We start from the raw sequence: 19,817 nt of genomic DNA on the forward strand, positions 1-19,817 counted from the left end.
AGTTTAGAGTGAAAAATTATGCTGTGGACCACACTGAATATATTTATGTGTAGGCTTCAAAAAATCCACGAGCCAAGAATAACACACGCAGATCCATTAGTCGTCCCTGTTGGCATGTTGTAGTGTAGTTTGGTAAATGGAAGTGACTAATAACAGAATACCCAATCCCATCATGATGTTTCATGCCATGAACGCGAGGGCGTCCTGCCATGGGGTGATTTTATAACCTACAGTTCAGAGACTCCCAGAGGTCTGTAAGAGGTCTATGAGTCGTCCAGAAAAATAAGTAGTTTCATCTCATGATGGTTTAATTCACTGGAAATGATCCCGGTTAGCAAGCGTATAATAAGGACTAATTTAGATAATGGCTTTCACTCCACTCTGCCACTATTATCTGCCCACATGGAGTGGAAGAAGTCTGAACCAATGACAACAGAAACTCCTTGTGAGGATCACAGGAACTAAAAATGAAGATCTGAAAATAGACACTCTGCATATGCTGCTCTTTATACAGAGTCTGCTTTGATCCAGTTCAATAAAATGTGGCTCCTATTTTTCAATAAACTGTGGGATAACAGGGCACATCACCCTTTCAATGAATAGTTCAGCATTTTGGGAAATGCTTATTTTCTTTTTTCGTGCAGATAGGTCATGGAGTGCCAACCAAACTGCCTGCTGAGGAAGTTCAGAGATGCAGTCTACCCCCACATCCCCAAGTGCTACCAACACTAAAGCAAAGATCTCGAGAGCCATTAGTCTTTTGTGATTAAACTGTAAAAATATATGATTATTATTTACTTTGTGGCAAGAAAGCAACACGTAATTTAACTGAGTAGATTTGTTGTGACAAATGTTTGAGGAAAATATATTAAATAAGTTATTCAAAATGTATTCAAACTTCACGCCAGTGGTTAGTGAAGCAATTACTAAAATGGTTGGGTTTAGTAAAAGTATAGCAAATTATATAATTTATAAATCTGTTTAGCAAAAAAAAAATCCCTTTACATGTATAATATTCAAACTAAATAAGTTTGTGTGTGTTTGTTAATTATAATAATGTCAATTTCATAAATATACATCTTTTTATGACCTCATACCTAGGTCAAGTAATATTTCAAGTGCTGAGTTCATGTTACATGAAAGAAAGCTTCTTTTGTGCTGTTATTTTGTGATTATGGGGTATTTTCTCATTATTTCGAGACAACGAGGTAATTTTCCACATTATTAACATATTGATGTGTACAGGACATTGGTGCTTTCCAAGGGTGGTGGGGGGCTGAACGTGAACTGGATGAGCATGTTCCAGGAGATCACAATAATGTCAGAACAAGAAAACAGATACAGCACACTTGAAAAAAGCCGTTCAGGTGGGACCTGCCACCTGCTGTTCTTTCATCATCCCAGTAATGAGGGAGAGAGTGTGTGTGTGTACTGTTTCCCTAAGTAGTGTAATATTTAACTACTATAGTAAAACATTAAAATAGCATATCGGAACAACAAACAGCCTATAGTCATTGCTAAACCAAAGTTAAATTACTTACAGCTTAGATTTGGACTTGATGTTAAAAAAAACGTCATATAAAAATTATTAGAATATCATTATGCTTCATGCATATTAAGAAAAGTTGGTTCACCTTGGAAAAAAAAATTTCAAGTGTTGGTGCAAAATCATCAACAGGCTAACAAAACAAAGTAAGTGGTTTTAAAAACAAACTGTTGTAAAGAAAGACAATAGGCAGAGGGGCAGAAGTTGCTACCTGCTATTTGAAATGTAATGAATAAAGCAATAGGTGCTAACATCAGCTAATACTAACTGCGACCAAACTCATAAAACTGTCTCAGGCAACTAATGTTATTGAGTCTGTTAAAAACCAACTACTCAGCTGTAAGTATAGTTAAGGTTAACTATTAATTCGCTTTTGTTCTCACCATGACTCCTTCGTTCTCGGTAGCTCTGCGTATCGGCTCGGAACTCGTCCCCTCTCCCTCAACTCGAGGGGGTGAATCCAGCAGATCAGCATCAAACACTCTCAACACTACTGAGTAGAAGCTGCCAGCAAAAAGGCAACATGGCAGCTTCTGCAGCAGTGATTGCAGTGGTTTCTTTCTTGCATAGTGACAGGACGAAATGACACGTTGTCTATCTTTGTATAGGCCTTATGATTTTTGTTTGTTTTTTTTTTCAACTTCCTGTCTGCACAGAAAGCGTCCATGTGTTGCGTTGTGTAAATTAACGTCTGGTGCTTATGATCAACAGGCAAACAGCCACCAGCTGTTTATACAGAGACAAATTACACGAGGTACAGTACACACAGCCGGTAATCAGCTGCTCAGGAGAGGGACTGTCTTAGATTGTCAATGATAATGATAATTAGAATGCGTAAGAACTTGCTTCCAGACCAACTGATTTAAGAGGAGTTCAACATAGCTGGCAGTATCAAATAATGTTAAAAGACAAGACACATAAATAGGGATAACCCCAAAAGTGGTGGTCCACATAAGGTCAGTGCATACTGTGGTTTGAGGTGAGTCATGGTCAGTCAACGATCTGACTGCTGCATAGTCAGAAAGGTTTCTGGAAGGTTAAAGCCTCTGTTATAGTGTTGTTGTTTTAATATTATTGCAGTAAGACATTTTACAGTACACATTGTAAATGTATTGGACCATGACTGTGCTGTGATAGACAATAAACAGATGGGCCAGACCGTCCTCATCTGTCAGATATCTCCTCGTCCATATTCTATTTACTTTTTGATTTAAAAGCAGAATTGCACAAAATAACATCATTAGTAAGACCTCAAAGATATGACAAAAATATGTCAAAGAAAAAAGCACTTTTTTGGGTAGTGAGGATATGTCAAGATGTCCTTCTAATACAGACATGTTCACAGTATTATCATTTTAAACCAAAATATGTCCTCTCATAGACAGCCATACAATCCACCACCTATGTCCACATGCACAGGTGAGTTTTTATTTACTGTCTATTTCCTTTCTGTCTATTTTCTGGAGACCTATTAGAACCACAACCTACCAAACTTTAACCGTACGTAAACCTCACCTTATTCTGACCTTTAATTATTTACATTATGGGGACTTGCTTTTTCACCACTGAAGGAAATTAAGTCCCTACAATGCCATGTTCATCCACACAGAGCGTTTAGCTGATTCTTTAGCATCAAACCTGAATTTTTTATGAATCAGTTTACCTGTGACCTTTTTGTTATTCATGTGTTGAAAGTTTAATATAAATGTAACATCAGTGCTTTTTAATTTTTTTCTGTGAGTTTTCAGCTAATCCTTTCCTAAATCATTATCACAGCCTCAGTGGGACCTGTAGAAATGGAAAAAACCCAGCTGTGGGAAGCGTAAAGGACTTTAAATCTTCCACAGGTTCTTAGGGTGCTGGACTGAGTTCTAATGTGGTTTGTCAACTCAAAGTCTGCCAGGGAAATACTGTATTTTCACAATTAGCCTTACAAAGAATTTGTGAATGAAATTCATTTTATGTAAACTGCAGATAGAATAGCAATAATCATCTGAAATCGTTTTAGTTTATATTTTGAATGTAATAGATCCTTATAATCTTCTAGTTTTAGTAATGTTACTTAGTTATCAATACACAGTTAATTTTGCATTTTCCATGTGAAATGATGTATGGGCCTCTCACTGGGTCCTGCAGTGGCTGTCAGTTCATGCCATCATCTAAATGCTGCTAATGCAGAGGTGACACTGGTGTCACATTGTGTTTTTATTTTTACTTTGACATTTAACATAATCTAACTTAGCTAACTAAGTTAACAGAGCAACCAGAAGTCAACTTGTTAGCTTAGCTAGTTAGCTAATTTGGACAATATGTTTTCTGGAGTAAACTGATGAAAGCTGTGTCCAACTAAGCTAAATGTCAAGCTATGAATGATAAGTTATGAAATTTCGATGCAATACTTAGCAACTGTTCTGAACGATTTGGCAACTAAAGCAAGGCAAATGACTGATTTCAATTGTTTCCAACAATATATTTTCCTAATTTTCTTCATACGATTAACGTGTCATTCTCTTATTTATCAGTCTTTTATTTACTACATTAATTGCAGAAAATTCTAATGTTATCATTACTTTTTTCTTGGGCAAATGTTTTCTATTTCTTGACTGATTCTTTAACTTCTTTCTTTATACATTTGACCTTTTTTATTAAAATATCCCAGGTTAATTCCTGTAAAAGCAGTAATATCTTATTGTTTCAGCAATACTGACATATTTAAATTCAGGCTGACATGTTTGTGAGGCTTTTTCATGTCTTGTGAATCTTTTTTATTCAGTTTTCTCTGAGTTGCAGTCTGGCAGAAGGCAAATTGTATCTTTGGAAACTTTACAATCTCTGCCAGCCTTTCAAATAAAGTTCTGTAAGTCTGAAGAAACTTCAGCTACATGACATCACTTCATGCTCATGAGCTGAGCTGTGAGCTTAGAAGAGGAGGAGATTTATTTTTCAAATTGTTTGCTTATCTTCTCACTATTCAAAAAAGAAAAAGTCCTCTGTATAATTTTCTGTTCCCTGCAGACCGACTAGACTCCTATGTGGGTCTAAACTCCTCTGGGCGAGTCATCATCTGTCAGTGCATGTTCACTCATTCTCTGACTGTCTTTCTCCTCCAGCTGTCACTCACTTCACTTTTGATGAGCTAACTGTCATTTATCGGATGTCTCTCTTGTCCAGATACATGCTCCCTGACCCTGTTAAGTTTTCTTTGACAAAACTTCAGTGTTCAATTGAGTTCCTATCTCATTTGTGTTGTTACAATATTGCACTTAAAATCGGGAAAACACAAATACAGCTCTAACTGTGCAGGAAGTACAATTTAATTATATTCAATTCCAATATAAAATTTCCAAACCCAGTTTTCTTTAATCAAATCATGGTTTTTAACAACATCTACACCTTCCTTATCCTCCTGAAAGCATGCAGTCATAACTCACATAATAACAAAATATAAAATTAGTTAGCTTTTTCATAAAATGAGTTAGCTTTTCTTAGCAGTTTTATGAATACTCCAAAGTCGGAATATTAATTGGTAAGGGTAAGGGTTATAAACTCAATTTTCAGGTTGGGGCACTGTGTAAAATGTAAATAAAATATAATGCAATGATTCACAAATAATGTTAAATCTGTTTTTGATATGTAAATAATATAAAGACAACATACAAATGTTGAAACAGAAATTATATAATTATTTGTATATATATATATTTTTTTATTTGATGCTACAAACACATCTCAAATGTTTGCAAAAGCAACAAAAATTGGTAATGTTGTGTAATACAAGTGAGGCTGGGGCGAGCTTCATCAAAATCTGTGTGCAGCAACAACAAGAATAACATTCCTCAACATAAAATTCCAATAATTTGTATGTGGTAACATATCATTATAAAGTTCAGAATTTAGGCAAAGTGCAATGTTGAAAACATATTTTAAATTGTCATTAATGCATCTACAATAATGTAGTAGCTGCATATAAAAATGCAAATTGAAACTAATTTCAAATGTACTGAAGTGAAGTGGAAATCTGAAGATCTTTTTGGAAATTATAGGTTCTGCATCCTTTATGCTAAAGACGAGAGAGAAGTTCAAACAGTTCAAACGCAGCATCTGTGATGGGGTGGAAGTGGAAGTATTTGTTAACTTGCACCACTTTAAAGCCTCGATTATTGCTGAATGATATATAATGTATACAGATATTAGAGTAACATGTACTGCTATTCAGACAGTGTTTCAGGAAAGAGCCCAATATCAAACCACATTCTACAACCACATGGCTCAGTATTAAAAGATTCCAGGTGCTAAAGTGGCCTCGCTGCAACATTTGTTGGAAATTATTTCTTCAACAAATGTACCACTTGGGGGTTTTCAGTGGTGTATTATTCAGCATTTGGGTCTCCAAAGTACTTGCAGCAGCAGCAGGATGTTGTTTGTATTTATGTGTGAATTCATGGTATTGAATAAACTTGCCCAAAAAATGTGTCGACAGGATAAAAACACAAAATATAACCAGGTTTGCGTTTTAACCAAATATGTGGCACATGTGGATTACAGAGGTCACATTTGGTCTTGGCTGCTATGACATTGCATGGCCTGTCCTGGATTACCATGGCACCTCACTGAATGACTTCACCGTCATGGGGTGCACATGTGTAAAATCACATTACGGTTCACTGGCCCTGCATGGGAAAAATCTAATTAATGACCTTCCATGGTTACACTAGAGAGCACCACAGAGGTATTCAGCACTGCTGCTTCACAGCAGTCGGTCTTGACTGTAGGTCTCACTATTCAATAAAATCAACCCTGTAAGTGGATGTTACACCGACTCAAATGGGTCAAATGAAATGTAAAATTTTAATTTGCATCAGAAGGTACATTTCATTCTGAGAACCTAATGGTTGTCTGCTGCAGCCTGAAGACACAACTTTCAGCTATTTAAATGCAGAAAAACAGTTGATTTCAATATATTCAAAAATGGTGCTTACACTGTCACAAGGCCACTGTATTGTGCACATCCCATTTGCAGGCTTGAAGCAGTTGCACTGTGAGAATTTTGCTGCAGGCTGCTTTTATTTAGCAAAGATCTAAATTGAAAGGCAGTAAATCTGGGAGAACAGGCTTGGATTGACATCCAATTATTTTACTACATTTTTCAAATACATTTTGCCAGGGAAAGCTAGAATTTACAGTTAAAGATTAAAGGCGCCCAAGAGCTGCAGGTTTCACTGAACACTGAAGAGATTTTACTTTGACATCCTCAGCTCTTCAACACGTACATTATGTTTCCTTTGACTTATTCTTATTATTGCACAAAAAGAGATAATTTCAATAATCTAAAAAGCAGCACGCTGAATAAACAGCATCACATTTACTCAATCACATGGGTGAAAAAATGAATGTACACAGCATAAAACAAACAGTTTAGGTAAAATACTCCTAAAATAACTCCTGGTCTCATAAATTAATATTGGGAATAATCCTTGGTAACTCAGCTCAGACTGCGAGGGCCATTTATTCTCTGCTCCAATACACCAAGGAAGTGGCCATGAATCTTCATCAATTCATTAGCATTTACAGTCAAGATTTATTTGCCATAGCAACAGTCCTCATTTGGAAATTAACTATTCAATTTGAATTCAGCAAAGTCTCAATGTAAATCTCACATGTAGTAGAAAATGTAACTTAATTACAGAAATATTTTGGGTGTTCGCAACTAATAATAATGTGTAACCATTAACAACATTAAAAAGGAATACAAATGAAAAGATCCCACAGGTAACATTTATAATCAAGTGTAATGAGGAATAAAAAGTTTATGTTTTTTCAATTCAAGGGCTTGTTTGCATCACCAGTTGTTGCAGGTTAAATGTTGGCAGACATGTGGCTGATCTAGCAAATACTTAGCTAACATCGTATAATTTGGCATGTTTTACAAAAACTTGAGATTCAAAGACTCCCTACACCCTAGATTTAGCAACATGAGACTGAATCCATCGCTTCTGCTTTGCGCTCCAAAATGTGCTACACAGCCAATCAGGTACTTGTAGTTATCAAATTACAATAAAAAAGAATGACTAGTTCTGTAAAATCCAGTTTTTCCACCACCAGCAATTATGTTTTACCAAAACATGTTTATTAATTAATTAATATTTTAGTAGCTATAAAATGGCATTGTATACTTTTGTAACATTAAAAACATATCTGCAGCATAAAGTTTCATAATTGTTATTCTGAATTAAATGGTTGAATAATAAATGCAGATTAACCTATGCTATTTTCTACTCTAACCAGTTCTTTCCATAATCATCTGCAAGTCTGTGCAAGGCATCTTAGGCAGTCGCTTGCTGTTAAATCCTGTTTTTCTCAATAGAAAACAATGGATCTGAATCACCCTATTGGAACAATTCGAAGCTACATGAGTCACATGACCCACTATTGTTTCTGACCCCTCAATCTCCTTCTGGTTGTGTCAGCTGCAGAACATCTAGTCAACAGTGTTTCAATGAAAATGCCAAAAGGACTTTAACAGCTTGTAAAATCACTACAGGGTCTTTCACAAAGTCATAAATTCCTATAGGCAAATATAAAAACATAAAGATTGGTTTCTGTTTGTGTTTGGTTTGGTTTGGTTTCAGTTTTTCCAAAAATATCTTTTTATTTTTTATGTTTAGTCTGTAAAAATATTTTATTTCTTTCTATTGATTAGCCACAATATTAATACCAACTTGTAGTGGAGAACATTTTAGGCCAATATTGATGTGATTGGTTGTGTGATGACTGTGTGGCTCGTGTCACTCTCGAGATAAAAACCTGTTGATTTTGATCAATTTTGGTGTCACCTCATTCAACTCCTAACGTGATAACAAAGCCACCGATGTGTACTTAGAGACAGATGCATGGATGGATGACTTCTCTTACCTCTCTTAAATAGCAGGATATTCCTCGAAGGGCTTCTCCCATGGCAGTAGGAGAGGGGAGCTGGATCAAATAAAGACAACAGGAAGAAGGAAACACAGAGAATAAAAGGGGATGTTCAGTCTTAGTTTTGTGTGAGATCAATAAGTGTGTTTTCAAAATTGAAAGGAGACAGCAGTGGTAATGAAGTTAATCATTTAAATGTGGCGAGACATGATGCTCTTACTATACAGTAGCTTACAGTTTCTACAGTTAAACATAGAAAAATGCTCGAACCCAATTGCAAGAGCTCCTTAGTTTGTGAGGTCTCAAACCTTTTAGCCTGTATTCACATCCATACAAAGCAGTTGTGCTCAGGTCTGACGAAGATCAGTCATTAGTTTTGTCAGGATTTAGAGTTCATCATAGTACAGAAACAGCACTGGTAAAAGTCACCAACGATCTTCTCATGGCCTCAGATAATGGACTCATCTCTATACTTGTCTGTTAGATCTTAGTGCTGCATTTGATACCATTGATCATAACATTTAATTACAGAGACTGGAACATGAAATTGGAATTAAAGGAACTGCACTAGGTTGGTTTAAATCTTATCTGTCTGATAGACTTTAATTTGTTCATGTTAACAAATAATCCTCCATGTGCACAAAGGGTAGCTATGGAGTTCCACAAGGCTCAGTGTTAGGACCAATACTTTTTACTTTATATATGTCTCCTTTAGGCAACATAATTAGAAATTTCCATTGCAATGCTAATGATACCCTACTATATTTATCAGTTAATCAAGCTTCAAGCATGATTACAAGACATAAAGGCCTAAAAGGCCATAAAGTCACAGTATTTGGTCCCAAAAATCTAAGAAATATGATGTCCAACCATATTGTTACTCTAGATGGCATAAATCTGGCCTCCAGTACTATTGCAAGGAACCTTGGAGTTATGTTTGATCAGAATTTGTCCTTTAACTCACAAATAAAACAAATCTCTAGAACAGCCTTCTTCCACCTACGGAACATTGGCAAAATTAGGAGCATCCTGTCTCAAAGTGATGCCGAAAAACTGGTCCATGCATTTGTTACCTCTAGGTTGGACTACTGTAATTCCCTACTTTCAGGATGCCCCAGTAGCTCCCTAAAGAGCCTGCAATTAATCCAAAATGCTGCAGTGCTGACTGGAACTAGCAAGAGAGATCATATTTCACCTTCACTAGCTTCTCTCCATTGGCTTCCCATTAAACTTAGAATAGAAAGTAAAACCCTGCTTCTTACATATAAAGCTCTGAACGATCAGACTCCCTCATATATAGAAGATCTCATAGCACCATATCATCCCAGTAGACCACTTCGTTCTCAGAATGCAGACCTACTTGTGGTTCCCAGAATTTCCAAAGGTAGAATGGGAGGTAGAGCCTTTAGCTATCAAGCTCCTCTCCTGTGGAACCAGCTCCCAGTTCTGATTTTGGAAGCAGACACCCTCTCTACTTTTAAGTCTAGGCTCAAAACCTTCCTCTTTGATAAAGCTTATACTTAGTTATAGTTATGCTGCTATAGGCTTAGACTGCTGGGGGACCACCCTCCTCCTCTTGTCCCTCTCTCCTCTCTTCTCACCCCACAATTGTCACTACTGTATGACAGGTTTCTTCTATTAAAGGGAGTTTTTCCTCTCCACTGTTGCCTAGGGCTTGCTCAAGGGGGGATTGTTGGGTTCTCTCTATACATCTTTATAGTCTTGACTTTATTCTGTAAAGTGCCTTGAGATGACTTTGTTGTGTTTAGTCACTATATAAATAAAGTTGAATTGAATTTTGCTGCTTTAATGCAATACTATCAGGAGCATTACAAGCATGTGAGTGATGCAGTCACTGAAGTAAAAATACAGGGCAGCACATAGTCAACCTAACACATGTAAAGACAATTTACTGTCTCCAACACCATAAATCTGAGGTTGCAAAAAATTTAATTATAACTACAATTTTGAATTACTTTATTTTAGAATTTTCATTTCAATTTCATTTCAAGTTACTTTTTACTAAACTACACCTGACAATAAACATATTCATTTTATTCTCTGTGGTGTCGACGAATAACATCCTTTCTGGATATAACAATAATTTTAATTCCACATTACTCTAAACTCAGCATGTTGTCGACAACTTAAAGAGCAATAAAATTCAAAAAGCTTTTTCTTTGCCCCTGAATTTGTGAAATTAGACTCCAAAAATAATTGCCAGCACTTAAAAGCTAAATACAGTTGGTGTGTTACCGGAGGCGGATGCTCCAAACAAGTGTGGAAATGTTTCGTCTGATCGAGTTTCACACGTTTCAGAGGCACCCGGGACTCCCCAATTAACTCATTATGAGTTAACTTATCCTCATCACACACAGACAACCTGCACAGATAGAAACAGGATAGGAAACAGAAGATAAGTCAGTAAAAAACACCAGGTTTCAATTCTGATAAAAATAAAATTATTTTCCAGTTACATTTTTTATTGATCTGGTGAAAAATACTGAAAAGTCGTAGTTAAAGGAAACACTGAATTTTACCTGATGAGTCTGTACTGAAATGATGCATAGTCAAAATGATAAAAATTTTGAAAGCTACATTGTGTTTTGACCTGAGTGGTAATCAACCTACTGTGTAATCTATAGGCTATTGCTTTATAAATGACTATGGCCTTTTTAATGTGTAGGGAGGTGGAGGCTGAAAGTCTCAAGAAATTTGACAGTATTATAATTTGAAGCTGCCTGGACAGTATAATTGGATAAAGTTAAATAAACATCTGTAGCTTTTTATCACTGTTAGCTCTAACATGCCGGAGACAGTCAATGTTGAAACTGAAAATATGAAAGTAACATCTGGACCTGATGAAGAACTGATTCAGACGTTGTCGTTCATTCACGCAAGTTCACATTTAAACGAGAATGCGATGCATTTGCTCGCGAGGTAACGTCAGAGGACATAGACTGAAAATAAGATAATAAAGTATAGTAAATTAACAAACAGTGCAAACATATTCGATGAGCTGGTGATGAGGCGCAATATTGAGCCCCAAAATTTCACCATCAGTATTGCATTATTATTTTATCTCGGAATTACAATACGGATCTCCTAATTCTGAGATCGAGAAAAAAATTTGTAATTATAAGACAGGTATCTCATAATTATGAGACACGAGATCCTTATCTTGAAATTATAAGATCTTTATCTTCTATTTACAACATACGGATTTCATAATTATAATTAAATCTTGCATTATAGCCAATTTATTGGCATTTTGGGGAAAAAGTAAACCAACTCAGTTGTCTAAACTTTCTGAAGTATTAAAACCGTCACTGAATTACTGTGATACTGGCACAGAAACTACCTTCAACAGCATTCTGGTTTATCCATATAGCTTTGAGCAAACTGTAGATGGGCAACGATGTTGTTTTTCGGGACTAGTGGCTTCCTTCTTGAAATTCTGCCATCTCCATTTGAGCTATGACACACTTCTACAAACCTGTGTTGTTCAGATCCAACTTCATAGTTTAGACTCTGATTTGTATTCTTTAAGTAAGGTATGGTCTTCCAGACTCACACTTTTTCCTCACAAAAATATTTGTGTATTTGTTGTGTGCAAGAAGCAGATAGAACAACATTTGCTTTGCAATTTCTACCAGTGACTCAGGCTTTTTCCTTGTGACCTGATATTATACTTTCATCAGCAGCTGCAGGCAGTGAAGGAAATCCCTTTCTTCCTGCTGTGCACAACCTCTCAGCAACAACGATAAAGGTCATTGATGTGACGAATGATCAAATGACAGAAGCTGCCAGTTATCAAGCCAAATGTTAGATTCTGTTCAGGATGTCAGATCAAAGGAACTTGCAGAGCCCCAATAGACTTCTCTACACACACTGTACCACTGTAGTGGCTCTAAGTAGTTAATGATATGACTTAACTGTCCTCAATGGGCCTTTTGCTGGATGTGGTCTGTGAAGCCTTTAAATTCAGTATACTAGTTGTTCATTAGGCCACAGGAGTTTGATAAAAGAGCTGTAAGGAACCAGTAATTTTGTCCAGTAATTTTGTCCTTGTACTTCTGTGAAAGGAGCTCATTGGAATTGTGACATTTCAGGGTTGTGAATGAGTTTATCTTCCTTTGTTTTTAAAGATGAGGATTTCTTTTTGTAGAAAGAAAGTAAGTAAGAATCTTTCTTTAAAATGAGCGTGAGTATCTTTTGGCATGATTTGGGGATTTTTGGAAATGAGGGTATTTCTAAGTGGACATTTTTAAAAAGAGAGGAAAGTAAGGACGTAGAAAACTTTATCGAAAGTTAGAACGTGTGAAAAGTGAGGCAATTTAGGGGGGGTATTATGGAGAAGTGGGGAGATTTATGGAATGCTGTTTTCATAAAGCTTTATAAGCATTTTTATAAAGTTCAATGTCAGAAATGTCAAAAACTTATCTACCATTTTTAACTCAAAATAGTCAGAAATAATAAAAAGCTCAGTAGAAGTAAAAACCCATCTTTTGCAGAGATAATCTGCCTGTTTGCAAAATTTTATTGGGACAAATATATGAAACCACTCTAACTGTAAAAAATAATAATATTTAATCTATTTGTAATGATAATGATTTATTTCAGCTTCAGATTTGCTCAGTTCTCTGTGTGCTGATAGTTTTTTACATGTGGGGGGTGGGAATGTCACCCTAGGTCACCTCTCTGGCTCCGCCCCTGCCTTTATGGAAAGTAGTACATTCATGGAAAGAGAGGACAGTTACAGGAACCGTCAACATTTATGGAAAGCAAGGACAGTTATGAGAAGGGAAAACATTTTATAAAGTGAAAAGATTTGTTTAGAATTACGTTAGTTAGGTTTCGTGGAAGCTAACACTAGTGTGAGGACTCTCACACTATGTGTATTAGCTGTGCCTGATGTTGAACTTATTTAAAAGTTTAAACACTTAAATAACAAAACAAACAGAATATGCATCCTTGACACAGCACAGCTGAAAAAATAAATCCTTTACTGCCTTTCAAAAAACCAAACAAACTGAAGAGGAATCATCTTAATTCTGTTTGCCGAGCAAGTGTAGAGCCAGAGAGAGTGCAGCACTAGAGACAGACGTGTTGAAATACCGTCAAGAGTTGAAGCAGCATAATAAATGTGGAGGTAAACAATGGTTGAGAGACAGGGGACATAAACAGAATGGAGCAACAGTTTGAGGTGAGAGTGCTACTAAATGCTGGGTAGAAGTGTAATGAATATGTAAAAATCACAATAAACAATCATAATGCCTGAAGCAAAATATTGGCTGATAGCTTGTGGGTGTATGTTGAAGACGACTTCTAGGATTTGTGTTGGTATTCGAACTGCATCACATACAGATATGCTGCCATTTTTTATTTTTTTTTACGTTTGTTTTTAAAGCTAAAGCAGTACATGGACTTGGACGAGGTTGGACCTGGACTTCCAGACCTACTGACCAGTTATTGCTTTTCACTCCACACATTCATTCTGCCTAACCCAAGCCACTGTATGTCTTTACTCATTTAAAGTCCTTAGAAAGACATTACAGACCAAACTCTGTACATTAGTTTTCACTTTTCGCTGTACAATGCTCTTTTTCAATTGATTTGACCTGAAAGGGCGGTAATTGGTTTGCAATCTGAAATCTTCTATCCAGCCATAATGTATGCTCACACCCTTCCAGGAAGCCTTACTGTAACCTTGAGCATATTCTAACCCTAACCCTAAAACCCTCAAACACCCCTTTAATGGAACAAGGACCACAGAAAATGTCACTTTTAAAGTCTAAAATTGGTCTTCACAAGATTGAAGCGTAATCCCTCCCCCCACTCAGGGCCCTGGGGATAAACCATAAAATGTATTTATCATTCTGAAGAGGAGTGAAAAAGCCAGTTTTGGCATAAGGGTCTGAGGGAGCAGTGAAGCATGTCACAGGGTAAAACTGTGTCATACATTTACATCATATTCTATTAGTATTAACTTTGATAAACGAGTATTGAAAGGAGACTTACTTCCTGTGTGTATTAACGTTTGTGTTCGACCAAGGAAAATGGTATGTTCTTTCATACAAATCCAGTCATTTATACATCAATTATGATCAACCAGGGAGATCTGTGCAATGTTTCTGTGTTTTCTGCAAAAAAGAGAACACGATGACCATGTTCCGATGCAACGCAACGTTTAAATGAATGTAGTGCTACATTTATGCATAGAAAGTGAGATGCAAGTAGGGTGACAGTCTTATAGTGTGTGGGGCTGTCATGCTACATGAACCATATGTGATTACAATGAGGTAACCTTTGGTTATGCTTATGGAAAGATTTTGATTTTGTTAACAAAGCAATCAGAAATGTGAGTGTATTGACAGTTAAGCCAGTCCACATCTTTCCCTAACCTTAATAAAGTGCTGTGAAAGTCTAAACACATCAATAAAACTTTTAATAACGCTGTAGATAGCGTTACTAAAAGTTTTAGTACAAAGATGGATATTTGGTCTGGGAATATTTATATCCTCATTATAATCCATTATTGTTCCCTGTAAAAATGTATTTGCATTTTATTTGTAAAGGTATCTGGCAAACTGCACTACAAAATATGTAGCCAGTCTTTCTGACTTCTCCAAACTATTTAGCTGTGTAATATAGGGCTGCATGCAAATATTGTTTAAGTCATTAACATGGAGATTTTTTGAACTAATCAAGTCATGATTTTAAAAAATAATAGATGGTTATAAATAGTTGTTTCTACTCTCCTAATGATGAAGTTGGCATTGTCATGATCTTGTATTGTCAACTACAAAACCCAAAATACAGTATACAAATATTGTAAAGCATCAAATCCTTACTTATAAAATCACAACCAGCAAATTCAGGAAAGAGCAAATTTATTTGATTATCAAAATAGTTGGCAGTTAAGTTTTGTCAATTAATTAACTAATTGTTAATAAGCTCTAGTGTAGTATACTCAACAATGCACTACTTGTAGAACTCAGGTATGTTTTGAAAATACTTTGGCGTATAATAAGAGAAGTTGTTGAGAAGTTTCTATAAAATTGTACAATATTTAGCAGCTTGTATTTTTATATCCTCCATTTGGACAAAATACAACGGACCAATGACACACAAATTGCCTCTTGGCAACATCAGACCTTATATTATTTATAGTAAAATCGAAGATGCATGAATCCAAACACAAAACCCTCTTTGTAAAGAAAAAAACATTTTACGTCTTTTTCAAGAAACTGACATTGAAATTATTTACATGCGGAGAATCCGTTTAAGGAGCAGCCCTGAGAAGTCAGTATCTGTTTTCAAAACATTTACGCTTCAGGAGAAATTGTTACTAATGAAAATTCTTCTCAGAGATTTTGTGTCTTTTAATAAATTAAGCTTGTTGGCCAACACACACACACACACACACACACTTTCCTTTTTGGGTTTTCCTTCGAGGTTTATTCACAATCGCATGCTGACTTTGCTACAGTACATGTTTACTTGAGATTAAATGCTTGCTCCTGAGTTGTGTAATTAAAGGCTTTCTGGTCTGTTATTTCACACTCCTTTTGATTATGGATACCCCTCATCTGGATGCACCCCCCTCTGTCTTTTCAATGGCTGAAAGCAATAAAGGGTGGAAAATACACTGATATGTAGCAAGCTTGTTTCAGGCTACAGCAGACCAGATAAAAAGAGCTAATTTTTCCATATGACACTTCTGATTATGTTGTACTTCAGTCCCACACTGATGTATGTGCTGTGGGTGTATGCATGCTAAACAGGAAGTAGAACATGAAGATTCATGTTCTGGTCTTAAATTCAGTGTAAACTCATTGCCGTTCATATGAGGTTTGTGCTCTGACACAAAGTAATTAATTAAAGATGAAAACCGAGCTTCATATCTGAATGTCAAGATGTCCCTGTGCTTGATTAATGGCTCTAAGTGTAATCAGTCTGAAATGAGATCCAATGAAATTAGGCATGAGTTTTTTCCAGTCATACACACACACACCTGAGCGTCTTCCTGTGCATGTCTTCCTCCGTGATTCCAACATAAGTGAGCGTTTCATTCCACACTGGATTGAGAGAGTTACGGATTGTCTTCGTTTTCAGCTTATTGGCCTGAAAGACACAAACACAGATGTAGTGCTAAATACCAAATTTAATTATTCATTTTGTTTCAGCTTATATGGTAAATGATTTTTGATCCATTTCACTTTGCTCCATTTTTTTGTTAGAGAACACCCACCACCAAAAACATTTAGTTTAAGATAATCCAGGTTTAAGATTTCTATATTTTAACATTAACTCTGCCTATTTGGGTTTATAGACAGAAAATTAGTTATAAAGATTGTAATTTCATTGTGAGCAGCAGATTAATTTTTCCATTCAATAGTAGTTATTTTGAGATTTGTTATGCTGTGTACGTTAGCTGAAATCTGCTGAGTGCAAACGGTCCTGCTACTAAGACATGTAGGCACATATATAAATGTATGTATATATATATGTGTGTGTATATATATGTACAGACCCAGATCTGCCAAATAATAACTAAATGAAGATAGATAAGAAAATCATTAATGCTTACATCTTTTGTGGATAACTCTGTGTTTAGTGCAAAACACATTTGCACTGTGTGCTTGGATCTCACCTTACATGCTCCAGGCAGCAGGTGGAGTTTGACGTAGGGGTCGGCTAAACCATTGAAGTCCATGGGCTTCAAACCCTGAAGACAAAACCAAGAACTCACTCAAATGATCCAGTTATGATTGTGACACCAGGTGATATGATACAGACTGATCAATTGCTAAATTCAGTAATTCTCTGATTCAAGTTTAAAAGTTCTCTATTGATTTACCATTATTACATTGTGACTCTTGACATTTTCTAGCCACATAGATTTTTAGATCTTCACTGAGATAAACACGATGTGTTTGTTGTGATTTAGAGGTATCAGATAGCCGGATAGATTTTTCTTTTTCACAAAATCCCCCAAAAATCTAATTATCTCTGCAAAATCTTTTGCCCTCATAAACAGACCACAAATCTTCATAACAATATCTTTTGACCCTAAGTCTAAATGCTTACTTTTTGGTATTAGCAAGGAAAAATAACCATTTCTTTTGCATTGAAATCTAATCTTCATCTGATAGACAAAAAACTCAAAAAAATGGTTCAGCTCAGCCTCAGCTTCATCCCGTAATATATATAGTAATATTTGAGTACCTCCGTCCTTCAACAGGTAACACAGTTACATTATTTCACATTATCTACAAATATAAGAATCTAAGAAAAACATCAGTATCCATCCAACAATTGTGTTTTTCTAGTGATTAATATGCATTACAGCCTCACACATGCTGCAGATTCTTGCTCGTTTCCATCTGTCGTCCCTTTTCACACAGCAGCATTCACTGCTGGAACATAAATCTTGCTGCCAGATAGTCATCATGCAAATCTTCAGTAAAACGACTTCCACTAATTCACATGTTCAGTATGAGCAGCACTTACTGTACTTTCCTTTGTTTGCAGTTAAGGTGTTAACACTCTAAGCTTATCTTCCTCCCCACAGAAAAGGACCTTCACAACAGGCAGCGCTGAATTAATTCACCTATTTATGTCTGAAACTGTTTGCTTCTCTAAAGCAGAAACCAGTCAATGCCAGGAGGGAAATTGTTGGCATTCAAGTAGGCACTCAAATAAAAAAAACAGTGGGGGATATAAAGAAGAAGCTCAGTGACAGCAGGTGCTCAGATTATCTCCCATTGCTGAGATAATGAAGCAGTTTAAACCTGACTTCTGTTTCTATTGTGTACTTTTCTCTAATGTTGGTTCTCTTTCTGATACTGTTGTGCATAGAATTCTGGTCTAATATCATGCTTTTTGCCGTGTAAGAGCGGCAGGATGCACAGAGATGTGTGAGTCTGATCAGGTTTGTATCACGACAGTCTTAGTGGCAGTTGGGTTACTCATCATCATCATTATTTTCCCCATCTTATCCAAAGGTGGCCTACATATCCTTCTCCCAAGCCATTATCTCCATCTTACAGCTAGAAGGTTGTTGGTACGCGTCTCCAGCTGACCGTGTCCTTTCAGTGTGAAGTTTGCATGTTCTCTCCATGGTTCCCATGCCGACCCTCGGTTTCCTTTCACAGTCCAAAGACATGCATGCACGTTAAGCTATTTGGTGACACCCCTCATGATCCTGAACTGAATAAGCGGTTACCCAAAGAGAGCAATCCAGTGTATACCCACAGAGAAAAAATTGCCTCTCTTTCCCAGGCATCTCATCCACAAACCGAACCCAATGCATTCTAAAGGTCCCATTTGGTGAAGCGAACAGAACCCCATCATCTGTAAAAAGCAGAGAAGCTTTCTTGAAGTCCTCAAACTGGACACCCTCCTTTCCCCGGCTGTGCCTGGAGATCTTTTCCATAATAATCACAAACAATATCTGTGACAAGGGACAACGATGGAGTTTAACCCCAGCTGAGAAGTTTGAGAGAGGTTTAACTTTGCTGAGGATGCGGAAACTCTAGTTACACAGACTGGATGGCCTATTCCAATGGCCCCAGCATCCCATAGTCCCGTAGTAGCTTCCACATCTCGAGGGACACAGTCATAAGCCTTCTCGAAATTTACCAAACACTTGTGGACTGGCCCCTCCAGTAGTACTTTAAGGGTAAAAAGTTTGTTCCACTGCCAGAGAGGAATGCACATTGTTCTTCCTGAATCCGAGGTTTGACATTCGCTCTGAGCCTCTCTTTTAGTACAATAATTTTCATCTTTCCAACAAGGGTTTCATTAGCCTTGTTTGTCACGATCAGGTCTTAGTCCCTGATTTCAGCAGTTTTAGACTAGAGAATACTTGGTGCTACTCTAAAAACATTTCTCCTGGCCTGGCTGTCAAATACAAAGAACTGGTGTGCAAGCACTGCCTCTGAACTACCCCTCAAACAGGGAATAATGATCACTGGGAGAATTCCACCACTGAATACAGATTAAATCTGCTCACATTTCATATTAATCAATGAGAATGCCATTTTCTTTATTCCCTCTCTACCAAGTATAGAAATACAGAGGCTGCACTGGAAGATATTAAGAAAATCCCTAATACTATTTCAGTGCAATTTCAGATTTACCGAGTTACTCAGACCTGTGACACTTAAGTCAGCGACACAGAAATGTACTTTTGATTTGTGCGGTGAACTGAACAAAAACACCGACTTTTATTCCATCTGAGTGTGGCTGAACTCGGTGCTTAGTACATCAGATGGTTTCTGTGGAATCCATTACATTGCCTTTTTCACTGACGTACAAACCAGAAAAACAAGATAACGATGGTCATTTT

The 19,817-nt window shown here is 36.6% G+C and overlaps 1 protein-coding gene across 2 annotated transcripts in view; it reads right to left on the bottom strand.

Annotated features, from left to right (window-relative positions):
• The window catches only part of doc2a (double C2-like domains, alpha), a 68,042-nt gene that overhangs the window by 20,550 nt on the left and 27,675 nt on the right, over positions 1-19,817 (bottom strand). For both annotated transcript variants that reach the window (XM_067478159.1, XM_067478160.1), the window contains exons 4-7: positions 17,118-17,192; positions 16,479-16,588; positions 10,718-10,844; positions 8,459-8,518 (exon numbers count right to left, since the gene is read on the bottom strand). In XM_067478159.1, coding sequence (XP_067334260.1) covers positions 8,459-8,518; positions 10,718-10,844; positions 16,479-16,588; positions 17,118-17,192 — 372 coding nt within the window. The remainder of the gene's footprint in view (positions 1-8,458; positions 8,519-10,717; positions 10,845-16,478; positions 16,589-17,117; positions 17,193-19,817) is intronic.

The sequence above is a fragment of the Channa argus genome, chromosome 15 (genome assembly GCF_033026475.1).
Source record: "Channa argus isolate prfri chromosome 15, Channa argus male v1.0, whole genome shotgun sequence".
NCBI classification, from domain to species: Eukaryota; Metazoa; Chordata; class Actinopteri; order Anabantiformes; family Channidae; genus Channa; species Channa argus.